A 12988-nucleotide genomic window follows, 5' to 3' on the forward strand; every position below is an offset into this window, starting at 1 on the left:
TTGGCACCCTTGTCTGGAGATGGCCTATTATTGGCTGGGGGTCAGCGAAAATACTCTGGCTCATTTAGGGGCCAAGTCAGCCTCAATCCGGAGGGAGGGTCGGCCAAAGCCTTTAACAGGATGCCCAGCCCACCAGAGGACTAGGCAGGTTAGCTTTGGTTTCTCTGCTCAAATATGACATAAACGCTAGAACTTGAATCCTTTTTATTACATGAGAAAGTCACTTAACTCTGTTAAAAATTATATATAAAAATTAGACAATGAGACTAGTGACAGGTGTCGGCTCAAGACATCGAAGACTATTGACAGTATTCAACAGAAAGCAGCTATTTGCTGATCACAGTGTAAATCCATGCAAAGTGTCTGATTTTCTAAAAAGAAGCTGGTGATTAATAGTCCGTAAATATGGAGGACTGAAGGAAACACTGCCTGAAGCTTGAATGTATCACATCTAACTGGCAGGGGCAGAAGGCCGTGGCTGCCACCACCAAGCCAGACGAAAGCCACTTTGGGCCGAGGCTCTAGTGGGCAACGGAAGGGAGCAACTCCCCTTCTCCTTCCTCTCCATTAGGCCGGGCCTCCCATGGGGCTTGTGCTTTCCAGGATGGCGTAGAATGGAGGCAAAACGACTGCTGTGGGCAAGAGCCAAACCAGCAAGTCATTCTAAGCTCCTATCACAATGGCCGTGATTTGGGGTTTTTCAGCAGTATCTTACAAAATTATAAAAGTATTTGGCAGTGCTCAAGGGTTGTGCTGATGAATGTGCTTCTGCGTGCCTTCCCCCAGCAGAGCCCGTCTGGTTTCCCTCCCAGATCGCCCCTGGTGCATCTGCTACCAAAACCCTGGTTCCCCTCACGGCAGGAGTGCTGGGCTAAGCCTCGTAAGGCAGGCAGGGCAGCATCAGCCAGAGGCAGAGCAAAGCGAGACAACAAAGTCTCTGCAGAGATAAAAAGGCAACTTACATCGACAGTAACTTTGGGGAAAGGTAGCCAATGGGGAGTCCGCTAGTAAGGCCTCGGGGACTGCCCTCCAGCTGCAGAAGCCACTTAACAAGCAGGTGGGGGGGCAACATCCTTTGAGAATGAATGCCCGCTGCTGCCACCAGCACCGGCCCAGCTATCACTGCCCAACAGAGGCTGCCAAGCCACCACAAGGACAGCTGCGCTGGCAAGACGTGGAATTGAACTAAACTGCTGCTTGGCACGAAAGATGCCCTTTCCTGTGCCCTTCCCTACTCCAGAGCCATTCACCAGACACAGTGCTTCCCCAACATGCCAACGACCAGCCCAAGGAAGACTAGGACCCCTGGCACAATTTTGGCAAGATCATTTCCCCTGGCACAGGCATGTGAGGAATCGTTTGGCTTCCTTAGGACATCACTTTTGGCAGTTGGTCCTGGGTTTGCGAGATTTCTGTATGTCACAACCGTCAAACAGCAGGCAAAAACAAAACAGAAGAAATGTAGACTTCATGTCAACTGCAAGGCTGGTTCCTTTTTAGGATAAACTTCAATCTAACTTCAGGCTCTCAAAGCTATTGGAAGAAGGTGGCAACTGGCCCAAAACAGATTAGGGTAACGCACACATCTCTAGTAAGATTGGAAATGTGTAAGAGAGTCACTTGCGTATCACTCCAACACGATACAAGGTAAATTCAGTTTTGTGTAAAACCATTACACATGTCAGCAACAGGCCAGGGCATTTCATATTTAAAAATGCACACACAGCAAATGCAAACCCAAACCTCATATGTGGAAATAATGTCGCTAAAATTAAATTATTCTTTCCCCATTCTTTATCCTCCAGCTTAAGGTATTTAAAGAGCTGTAAGGCAAGAGTTAAGAGACAGGTCACTGCCCTGCGAGTCTAGACTCCATCCCCAAAACTGTTCATTTCAGGAAAAAATATTAAGCTACATGTCTTCAATGACCTTTCAATCATCTCCTTCCCTGTAGTTAGATTATCACATTCTGCATGAATGTTGACTTGGGACTGAAATTGCATTTCGACAGCTAAGTCTGTCCTTAAGAAGTGCAGCAAAAATTGTCTAAAGCATTTGCAAAGTGCTATAAAGTTACTGAGAGGATGAAGGTTGCTGCCCTTCCTTCCTTGGAAAAGTCAACAGGTAATTCCAGCTGGGAGCCGCTCTCTCCTGTGACATGTAGCCTGTGGACTTATATTAGGTCTTACAGAACTGGATTCCATCCCCACTCCCAGCGATAACTGTGCAGGGACATGTTTTCTTTAAAGAGAGCACAACCACATCTTAAGGAACAAAAAAAGGGCACTGGTGTCCAGAGGATTCATTGGTTAGGATCCGTCTCCTGAAACGATCCATTTCACCTGATACAAACAATGGACCCACAGTTCACGGGACGTGGCAGGTGACCGACCATAGGTTCACCTTGCTCGCACTCAATGCCAATCTTAAGCAAATGTACGCATCCGCTTCCTCCATTCTCCCCCTCCCTATAGAGTTTGAGAGTTGATTAAAAACTGGAGAGACCAGACCACACCCAGCCTTGTCCGCAAGGGATCTGGCCTTCTCTTGCTTCAAGGTGTTCTGAAGCCCAATTCTTGGCCAGGTCAGCCACGGAAGCTCAGCTGAAGATTGCTGGGGGGCTCAGCCCGCCAGTCCAGGGACACCCCGTGCCAGTGCATCTTCCCGGGATGATCCAGAGGTGCCCCAGAGGCAGGTGGTGGGCTGCTGCTTCGCCAGCACGGGGGCACGCTCCCCACCTCGCCCCATCCCACAGCAGGCTGCACTGGCAGGGATCTTGAGGAGCCCTCGGTCGTGGGCTTCGCAGGCACAGGGGGCGGCGGGTGGGCCGCCCAATCACAGGACCCCTGGTGTTTCAGGCAGATGCGCTGGGCTCCCAAGGCACCCTTCCGCTATAAAATAGCACAGCTGCTCTTCTCCCGCTCCCTTTCCTTCTCCCGTGGCTCTTTCCTCTTCTGCTCACTGGCCCCGGGCTGCCTTCCCAATGAGGGAAGGGGGGTGTCCTGTGCTTGCTGTCCAAGAGGGAAATACAAAGAGGAAAAGGCTGCTTGCTTGCACCCTTAGCTGAGCATTTCCATAAAGCTAAAGACCCCAAGATGCAGACCAAGGGCAACGTTGGCTTATTCCAGCCCTGGCGGCTGGAAGGACAGCGAAGGCTGCAGATGTGCCCAATCCCACAAATGGTGCAACTGAGGCCCCAGGCAGCTTGGGGACAGGAGGCATCTTTAGCACAGACATTTGAGAGTGGAAAATAACACTTTCTCTCATGATTTCTCAAAAACTATCATGAAGGAAAATGCATTTTCCCATGAGGAACACGATTACCAATGATGTGTCAGAACATGCCAAAACCAAGAGAGAAAATGAATCTGGAGACCATGCAGAAACCTAGCTTGACCCTCTTTCTCAAGGCTTCTGCTGGCAGGAGCACCAAGGGCTTCCTCAAGTGGCTCCCAGTGAGCATCCCAGGGAATCCCAGGCACCATTTTCTGCCCTCGAGTGCCCAGAGCCACTGTGAGAGGTGCCAGGAACCAAACCTGGCATTTTCCGCATAGACAGTCATCCCCGAGCCATGACCCTTCTCCAACAGCCTCTGGAGCTACAGCTGCCAGTAGGCCTTTACCTGGCCTTCAGCGGCGGCGGCGGCAGCTGGCTCTTGCTCCTGGTAGTACTCCGAGGCCCGTCGATCTTCCTCCTCCTGAAGCTTCCTGGCCAGCTCGAGGTCACCGACGTCCTCCGGGAGCTGCTCCCAACTGAGGTCTTGGCTTCGCTGCTCTTCTTGCAGAGATAAGGCCATCAAGTAGTCCTAAGGCGCAAAGCCACCAGCAGTGAACGTGCTTGTCGGTTTGGTCCGACCCAAGCAGAGCGTGCCCTCCCCCATCCTGGCAGGTGCCTTCCACTCAAACTGAAGCCCAACTCAGCAGTGAGCACCACGAGGCCTGGCCCCAGGTACAGGCCCCAATGCCAGATGGGAGAGGAGGAATCCTAGGAGCTTTCGCCCCGTCCCACCACTCCAGGGACAGGCGGCCTCCGTGAGAGGTTTCCTGCGAGGTTTTCAAAAGGGGGACACACCAGAAGGAACTCAGGTGGTCCAAGTGGGATAAGATGGCCAACGAAGTGGGCAGGAAGAGAGAGAAAATGGCCCCTGAAGAATAAAAAAGTCAAAAGAATGAAGAAGCTTCCCACGACTACCTGGTCAATCTGATCCTGTTGCCCATGGTACAGAGTTTCCGGATCAGATGGAGGCCGCAGGTGGAATTCAGAATCACAGAAGTTCCCATCTCCATCCACGTTATGTAGACTTTCCCACACCACTTTATCTTCTGTAAGGAAACCTTGGTCGGTCACCAGAAGGTAAAGCTGGCCCTGAATGAAAGGGAAAATTTCCCTGTTAACAGAACAGTCGCTGTTTGCACTGAGACAAGCAACGCTGCCCTGCATTCTTTAGAAATCATTTGGGGGGGGGTCTCCTTTCTTGACAAAACTGCCACTCCACTCTTTTGCTTCACACTGACAGCCACCGTGCGGTTGTAAGGAGCAATGACACAATAGCTCGGTGTGCATAGCACACTCAACTTCATTAGTGAATTAAGATGTCTTCTGGGTTTGCATAATGCATGCCATCACAAACTAATTGGACATGTTAGGTTGCATGAGCAAGCTTCTACTCAGCCTTTGTCTCTTATGCTCACATGCAAGCTCCCCCCCCCCCCGCCCCAAAAGGCTGAGCAGCCAGAGTTCCCCCCAAAGTTCCCAACAGAAGCAGCTTTCTACCCCTGGAAAGAGAGAAAACAAAAGGCACTGCAATCTGGCCAGGGGGTGGAGCAGCTGTAGAGGAGAATCAACACCCCCTCGGTCCTCCCCACCCTCTGAACAAAGCCCTGAGCAACCGTTTCACCCACCACTAAAGGAAATTCTGCTTCCTTCCTGCTTCCCAGGCACAGTGGCTCAGCGAGCACACTCAGAAAAACAAACAAGTTAAAAGCACAAGCAGGAAACATCTCAGGGAAGAGACTGGTCTTGGGAGGCATTCCTCTACATGTTTAGTGTGGCTTTTGCCCATTCTGCAGGCAGCAAGCTTGTGGAAGTGGGGACAAGGGGGGGGGGTGAGGGAGAGAGAGAGAGAGAGAGAGAGAGAGAGACCAACTGGAAAAACAAAGCAGAGAGAGAAAAGTGAAAGCGAAGAGCAAAGGAAGCCTGGGGAGGGGCATGGGGAGGATGGGGCATGCAACCCCCCTCCCAACCCCCTGCATCCAGAGGCTGGGCTTTTTGTACCTCTGCCTCAGTGGCCCCTTAGGCTGCCGTGCAAGGCAGACAAAGCCGGCCTGCAGATCAGAAGCAACAGAGGGCTACTTGCTGGTGAGGCAAAAGCGTGAGCAGCAACTCAGGTGCGGAAGGTCAGTCAGGGTCCCAGATGAAACAGCCTTGCCATTTGTGGCCAGCTACCTTGTGTTTGGTCATGGTGCTGAAGTGGTTGTTTCTGAAGAACACGCACAGCTCTCCTTCTTGAACGGTGGAGGTCAACTCACACAAGCCATGGTAAGTTAACTGAGTGGCCGTGCTACTGAGGAACTGCTCTGCTATGGAGCCTGCAAAGAGACACCGCTGCATTTGAATGCACACGGGCTTGCCCCAAGGTCCCCACGCCAAGGAGCCATTTCCAGTTCAGCCTCCTAGACCAGCCAGTTGCTTTGCTGTGCTCAAAATTTGATCCCAAGTAAGCCTGAAGACTAGGGCAAAATGATAGCTGCAGTAGACTAGGAGGGAAAACACAATGAGCAGAGACCGAAGAGGAAAAGCACACAGCAGTAAGACAAGTGGAGAACCAACGCTAGACTCATCAACACAAGCAAGTTGACTAAAGGGCAGTACCCCCTTCCATGAAGAACACACCCCAAAAATCAAACTCAGGAATCAGAAAGTCTATCGGTCAAGCTTTACTTGAGAAAACCCAGATCAACCCTAGGAAAAGACCTTTCTGCCTGGCTTGTGGAGAGAGACGGGCTCTCTCTTCTTTCTTCTAAAAGAGCACAGGAGAACCTGTTCTAGCCAGAATGCCCTTCCTTCCGTCTCCAGCAAGGAAAACATCCCTCCCTTTTTCTAAGTCACAGCAGCAGCAGCAGCAGCAGCAGCAGCAGCTAATGGGACTTCTTCAAAGGAAGCAGAGGCTCTGGGAACAAAAGCAGCCCAGAATTCTGACCTTTTTCTGGCCTTCCTGCCTGGCTGAGCCACGGAGGGTGGCCAACAATTATACTAGATCACAGGAACTTTTGCTCTGAACCACAGGCCTTCACACACTCCAGAGTGCAGCACCCACCTTCCTCCCTCAGCTCGCTGTTGTCCGACTGCTTACAGCAGATTATTTTTTCCACCAACTGGTTGTAGCTACAGTTACCAACTGCTTTCACAACATCTCCAACCTGCAGCAAAAGAAAAGGGCTGCCGTTGGTAAAACCCACAATGCGCTAAACCCAACAGACACCAGTAAAAAGGTACGGTACGTGGGGCTCCCACCTGCGGTCGGGTGGGAGGGCAAAGGGCAAAACGAGTATTCCAGTGGACCCCATCACTCAACAGTGCGGCTTCTTCTCTCAAATGAATCTTGTGAGATTTTGGCCACAACACTGAGATCCATATTTTGGTGCCCCAAGTCACGTCTGAAGTGCCTGTCACTCGACGAGGGGTCTTCAAGCCCTCTGGGTGATGAGGCAACAGCCAGCATCAAGAAGGCTGGGAGCCGCTTGCAAAGCCTGCAGTAGCCCACGAGCGCATCATCCCCCACTCTGAGTTCCCAGGGACGGGACGGCTGAGAGCATCGCGGAATGTCTTTCCTGCAGTGGCTGCTCACTGAGGGCTTCCTGCAACCCCATTTTGGAAAAACACCCCAATGGCCATGTTCCTCCAGGCCTCAGGAGTCAAACACCAGGGAATCTTTCCTTGCTATTTCTTGAGCCTTTAGCAAAGCTTGTTCCACATGATTTTTAGGGCCCTTTAACAGCTCAGTTGTTTTAATTGCTTTTAAAAAAGCTTTGCTAAATTGAAATGCCTCTTCTTGTTGGTGATTTTGGTATTAAACATTAAAACAGCACTTTCTGGCCATAATACTAATCACATAAACAGCCTCTTGCTTACCTGAGGATCTACTAACCACCCGTGATATAATGGAATATCAAGAAGATCAAACACTATGCATTCGGGCGTGTATTCAAATACGCGAACCCCAGTGAACTTTACATTCACATCAAGACCAGTCTGAAGCTTGTGCAGGATTGCCATTGCATCACTGACATTCTGTTAAGACCAAGACAAAAAATTAATGAAAAAGCTGAAGTCAGTTGAGTGCCTAAGGAGACCACATGCTTTGTCTGCCCTGTACTACGCAATCTCTAGGCTGCCTCACATTACAACTGCTTTCATGTTCAAGAGAACTATTCTTTGATTTGCACTGATCAGAAGTTGGCGGCAAAGAATTTTCTGAATCTCTTTGCTGCCATCTACTAATCATGTGCATTTTTGCAGTCCGGATCTAACTGTCCTATTGTGAAACAGGGTGAATTTATTTATTTATTTATTTATTTATTCGTTTTATATACCGCCCTTCTCCCGGAGGACTCAGGGCGGTGTACAGAGCAAAGTAAGTATACAATAAACCAACAATAAAACAAATAAAACCCCAGATCTACAAATAAAACCCCAAATCTATCAGGCCAGGCCGGCTTGCTGGAATAGATAGGTTTTTAAATCTCGCCGAAAGGTGCGAAGGTTGGGGGCCATCCGGATTTCGGCTGGTAAGCGGTTCCAGAGGATTGGCGCACCCACCGAGAATGCTTTCCCCCTGGGGGTCACCAGCCGGCATTCTCTGACCGGTGGCACCCTGAGGAGGCCCTCTCTGTGGGAGCGCACAGGACGGAGGGGTGTTGACGCTGGCAGTAGGTGCTCCCGTAGGTATTCCGGACCCATGCCATGTAGGGCTTTGTATGTCATCACTAGCACCTTGAATTTCACCCGGAAGGCAACTGGAAGCCAGTGCAGCTCACGAAGCAGAGGTGTAATATGGGAGTATCGGGGAGCCCCCAAAAGCGTCCGTGCAGCTGCACTCTGTACCAGCTGAAGCTTCCGAGTGATTCTCAAGGGCAGCCCCATGTAAAGAGCGTTGCAGTAGTCAAGACGAGAGGTCACAAGTGCATGGGTGACTGTACGTAAGGCATCCAGGTCCAGATAGGGTCGTAGCTGGCGCACCAGACGAACCTGAGTGAAAGCCCCCCTAGTCACAGCTCCTATGTGATCTTCTAAGGAGAGCTGTGAATCTAGGAGGACACCCAGGTTGGGAGCCCTATCTACGGGGGGCAGTAACTCGCCCCCAATATTAAGGGATGGAATACTCTGAATATCCTGACATGCCGGTATGTACAGCCATTCAGTCTTGTCCGGGTTGAGTTGAAGCCTGTTCCTCCCCATCCATTCCCGGACCGCTTCCAGGCAACGGGACATCACGTCAAGGGCATCACTGATGTGGTTTGGGGTCGAGATGAAAAGCTGGGTGTCATCAGCATACTGATGATAACCCACTCCAAAACCACGGATGATCTCACCTAGCGGCTTCATATAGATGTTAAACAGGAGAGGTGAGAGGACCGACCCCTGAGGAACTCCATAAATGAGAGGCCTCGGGGTCGATCTCTGGTCACCCGCCAACACCCACTGTGAACGTTCCAGAAGGTAGGAGGAGAACCACTGAAGAACAGTGCCTCCCACTCCCAATCTCCTGAGACGCCGAAGTAAGATACCATGGTCGATGGTATCAAAAGCCGCAGAGAGGTCTAATAGGACCAGGACAGAGGAATGACCCCTGTCCCGAGCCCGCCAGAGATCATTCATCAGAGCGACCAATGCCATCTCCGTGCTGTGTCCAGGCCTGAAACCCGATTGGTACGGGTCTAGATAATCAGTATCTTCTAGGAACAGAGGAAGCTGATGCGCCACTACGCTCTCAACAACCTTCGCAAGAAAGTGAAGGTTGGAGACCGGGCGAAAGTTGTTTAAAACAGCTGGGTCCAGGGAAGGCTTTTTGAGGAGGGGTCTCACCACCGCTTCTTTCAAGGCTGCGGGGAAACTGCCCTCTTTCAATGAAGCAGTTACCACTGCATGGATCCAGCCTCGTGTCCCATCCCGAGCCGAATAAACCAGCCAGGAGGGGCACGGGTCCAATAAGGATGTAGTGGAGCTTAGCTTCCTCATGATCCTTTCTACCTCGTCCAGAGTCACAGGATCGAACTCTTCCCAGATAACATCAACAAGACTGTCCATGTTCTCATCGTCAGACTCTGCCCAGTTGGAATCCAGACTGGTCCGGATCCGAGCGATTTTGTCCAGCAGATGTTGGCTAAATTCCTCAGCACGACCCTGCAAGGGATCCTCCTTCACCTCTAGATTAAGGAGGGAGCGGGTCACCCTAAACAGGGCGGTCGGGCGATTATCTGCGGACGCGATAAGGGCAGCAAAGTAATTAGACCTTGCCCTCCTTAGCGCCGCGAGATAAGACCTCGTAAAGGACCTTAGTCGCGATCGGTCGGATTCAGATCGGCTGGATCTCCAACAGCTCTCTAGGCCCCGTCTCTGCCGTTTCATCTCCCGGAGCTCCGTAGAAAACCATGGAGCCCACTGGGATCTGCAACGGGTCAGGGGCCGCATGGGTACAACTCGGTCGAGTGCTTCAGTGGCTGCCTTTTCCCAGGCTTCCACCATGGCACTGGCTGAGCTATGAGCAAAGGAGGCAGGTGGGGGGCCAAGCGCTGTTTGGAACCGCCCATGGTCCATAAGCCGCCTAGGGCGGTACCATTTCATTGGTTCAGAAACCCCACGACGGGGAGTGGCAAAGCGGAAGGTCAGCCGCAGGAGATGATGATCTGTCCATGACAGGGGCGTAACAATTGGAGAGCCCCCACCCAGATCATCTAACCACTGTCCAGATAGGAAAATCAAATCGAGCATGTGTCCTCCTACATGAGTTGGGCCCTGGATTATCTGCGTTAGGTCCATGGCCGTCATGGAAGCCATGAACTCCCGAGCCAACTCAGATGATCTCCCCAGGGATGGTAAGTTGAAGTCACCCAAGATCATAATTTTGGGGAACTCAACCACCAGTCCCGAGAGGATGACAAGAAGCTCGGGCAGGGCTGCTGCTACGCGACTAGGTGAAAGGTACACTAGCAGCAAGCCCAACTGAGCCTTAGGGCCACATCTAAGGAGGAGAGACTCACACCCGGCTATTTGGACAGCAGTGGCCTCTCGCGGATACAGGTTCTCCCTCACCGCTACCGCCACTCCCCCGCCTCTTCCCTGAGCCCGAGGCCTGTGTAGCACCCGGAAACCTGGTGGGCAAAGATCTACCAAAGGGACACCACCCTCAGGTCCTAACCAGGTTTCCGTAATGCAGGCCAGATCCGCATGTTCACTCTCAACCAAATCTCGGATGAGAGGAGCTTTATTGACTATGGATCTGGCATTAAGATATACAAGCCTGAGCTCAGGTGGTTGATTATCTTCGCTCCCGGTACCACGGGCCGAAACCAGAGGGTCGGAGTGCATCACTGCTTGAAGATAGAGGGGACGCACTCCCGGATGTTGATGCGGTACTCTGTTCGGACACCTACTGCCATTCCCTACCGTCGTTGGAATAGGTAATCCCAAACTCCGCTTCGGGGCCCCGAGGGTAGCTAGTCTAAGCTCCCTCTCAGCGTGATCAATCTCAATGCACTGAAAGAGACTTCACAAAAAACATCTTTCCCTTCAGAATATGATACAAGTATACAAAAGTCTGACTCTATGTTCCTGCAAGTTTTATGCGCAGAAGGCTTCCGCTACTTGGAATTTGACTGGGCATTTATACCAATGGAAGAAAATCAAAGCATCAGAATTCACTTTTAGGAAATGCCACTTCAAGTTAAGCTTTTTACCTGTTCGTAGTTTAAACGCTGGATTTCAGAGATTTCTTTTGGTTTTGAATCAAGGATATAGTCTCCTGTAAGAAAACCAAAAGTTCTCATTTGAAAACCATTAACTCTGCAAACAGATCCCATCTTGCTACAGATTGTCCTCAAATTAGCAGAGGGATTCTACCGATGCTGCAACCCTTTGGATTTCAGAGCTCGCCAACACAAAGAAGCGGCTTCCTTCGGCAAGCTTGGAAAGATCAGCCGGTCCCGTAGCCGGGACGGGCCCGGGAGAGCAAGAGAGGCAGACGCGGAGGGGGCGGAGCAGCTGCCCCTCCCCCACGCCGACGGGCTCCGGCGCTCCCGGGCCGCCCAGCAACAAGCGAGGCTCCCCGGGCATCCCGGGGGGAAGAGGCGGGAGGTCTCGGCGGCCGGCTCGCACCTCTCGCTCGGCCCCCAAAGGTTAAACGGTAGAACCCAGAGAAGGTCTCTGCGCTCGGCAGGGGGAGGGGAGGCCCACCCAGGGGCTCCTGGGGGGAGCCAGAAGAAGCGCAGCCCCAGCCGGCGGCCTCGCCCTCGCCCGCACCCACCCAGGTACTCCATCAGCTGCTCGGCGGTGACGATCTCCATCATGGGCGGCAGCTTCACCTTCCAGGCCAGCAGCAGCGCGTTCATGACGGCCAGCAGCGGGCAGGGCCCGTTCTCGTTCTGCGTGACCACCGGCGCGCTCGCCTCCCGCCACCGCACCCACTTCAGGTGGTAGGCAGCCTGCGGCGGGGCGCGCTCCCGGGCCGGCGCGGGGGGCGACGGGCGCTGCTCCCGCTCCACCGGCCGCTCGGGCGGGGCCTCCATGCCGCCGCCGCCGCCGCCGGGACAGCGCAGGGCGGGGGGGGCGGGGCGTGTGGGCGTGGCGCGCAGGCGCAGTCGGGCCGGAGGTGCACGTGCGGGCGCCGCTCCCTTCCCCGCCGGGTTGGCGGCTCTTCCCCGGCTGCCCTCTCTCTGCGATTCTACTGTGCACCCCGTTCGTCGAAGTGATAAATAAACCCGGGAATGCCGGCCGGTACAGTGAAAGGCCACGAGCCGCTCGAAGGCATCCTCTTGCCTCCCCGCCCGCGTGAGCTAGCCGGGGTTTGCTCCGGATCTCGGGCTTCGCGCAGTCCCGGAACTCCGAAACCCGGAAACGGGCTCTGGTCTTGAAAGGTCCCGCTTGCGCGGCGGGTGGCGGAGACCCGTCACCCTGATGCGCCACTCGGGGGGCGCGGGGAACCGGGCGGTGGGCAGCCAGAGCCTGACCCTCCGAAGCTCCTCAGTGGCGGCGGTTGCTGCAGGACTCTCGGGTCGGCGGACCTGGCGTGGCTGCGTGGGCCACCTCCCTTCCCAGGGAAGCCCCGCGTTCTCAAGGGCGCTTGTAACGGCTGGGATGGGCTCCCTTCAGCCCTCTGAGGTGGGGTGGGCTGAGAGAGGAGGACTGGCCAAAGTCACCCAGCCGGGTTTTCCAGCCCAGGGTGGGACTGGGACTCACCATCTCCCGGTTTCTAGCCTGGTGCCCTAACCCGCACACCAAACCGGCCTCCGTGGAGGCTTAACTGCCTTCGGCGGGGCTCTCGGGGTACAGCCCAAGGCGAATCCGGAGTCGTCCCTTCCACCCTCTTCCAGGAGGTCAGCAAGACGGGAGACGGTCCCGGGGCATCTTTCCCATCTTCTCAGCTCTTAGAAGTGCAAAAGACGAAGCAGCCTCACCAACGCAAACCCGGCAGTCAACATGAGGGGCGGTTCATTCAGAGGGTTTCCAAAGGAGCCTGGAGGTTTTCTCCACACGGAACCGGCCACTCGGCAAAGCGCTCAGGAGCGACAAGAAGAGGCCCGAGGCCGCATCAAGCTCGGCCCGCGAAGTTTCGCCCCAGGTTCGGGCGGTGGAAACGGCCACCGATACCATACGGAATTGGCAGCCACCGGAGGGTGATCCTGCGCGAATAGGACCAGAGTGGCCCCTTCAAAGCAGACGGGGGAGCCGACTCGTCCCCGCCTGGGGTCTCGGGGAATCGAGTGCACTGCGT

General features: G+C 53.7%; 1 protein-coding gene across 1 annotated transcript; it reads right to left on the reverse strand.

The window, feature by feature from the left end:
* Nucleotides 1-163: 163 nt before the first annotated feature.
* MINDY2 (MINDY lysine 48 deubiquitinase 2) lies at nucleotides 164-11839 on the reverse strand. Its single transcript, XM_081337511.1, has 8 exons — nucleotides 11522-11839; nucleotides 10956-11020; nucleotides 7132-7290; nucleotides 6317-6419; nucleotides 5446-5588; nucleotides 4192-4365; nucleotides 3623-3805; nucleotides 164-3011 (listed from the first exon to the last, which is right to left on the reverse strand). The coding sequence occupies exons 1-8, from the start codon at nucleotides 11781-11783 to the stop codon at nucleotides 2892-2894; spliced, it is 1209 nt and encodes a 402-aa protein (XP_081193637.1). The 5' UTR covers nucleotides 11784-11839; the 3' UTR covers nucleotides 164-2891.
* Between the last annotated feature and the right edge of the window lie 1149 nt (nucleotides 11840-12988).

The sequence above is a fragment of the Vipera berus genome, assembly GCF_964194415.1.
Source record: "Vipera berus genome assembly, chromosome: 12".
Classification (NCBI taxonomy): Eukaryota; Metazoa; Chordata; class Lepidosauria; order Squamata; family Viperidae; genus Vipera; species Vipera berus.

Bases quoted from the DNA above. Each gene is read 5' to 3' on its own strand.
- MINDY2 (XM_081337511.1), bottom strand. From the start codon at position 11,783: ATGGAGGCCCCGCCCGAGCGGCCGGTGGAGCGGGAGCAGCGCCCGTCG. The intron at 6,420-7,131 runs GTAAGCAAGAGG...CTTTTGCTGCAG, and splicing joins GGTGGTTAGTAGATCCTCAG to GTTGGAGATGTTGTGAAAGC. The intron at 3,012-3,622 runs GTAAAGGCCTAC...CCTCTTGGACAG, and splicing joins CCGCCGCCGCTGAAGGCCAG to CAAGCACAGGACACCCCCCT.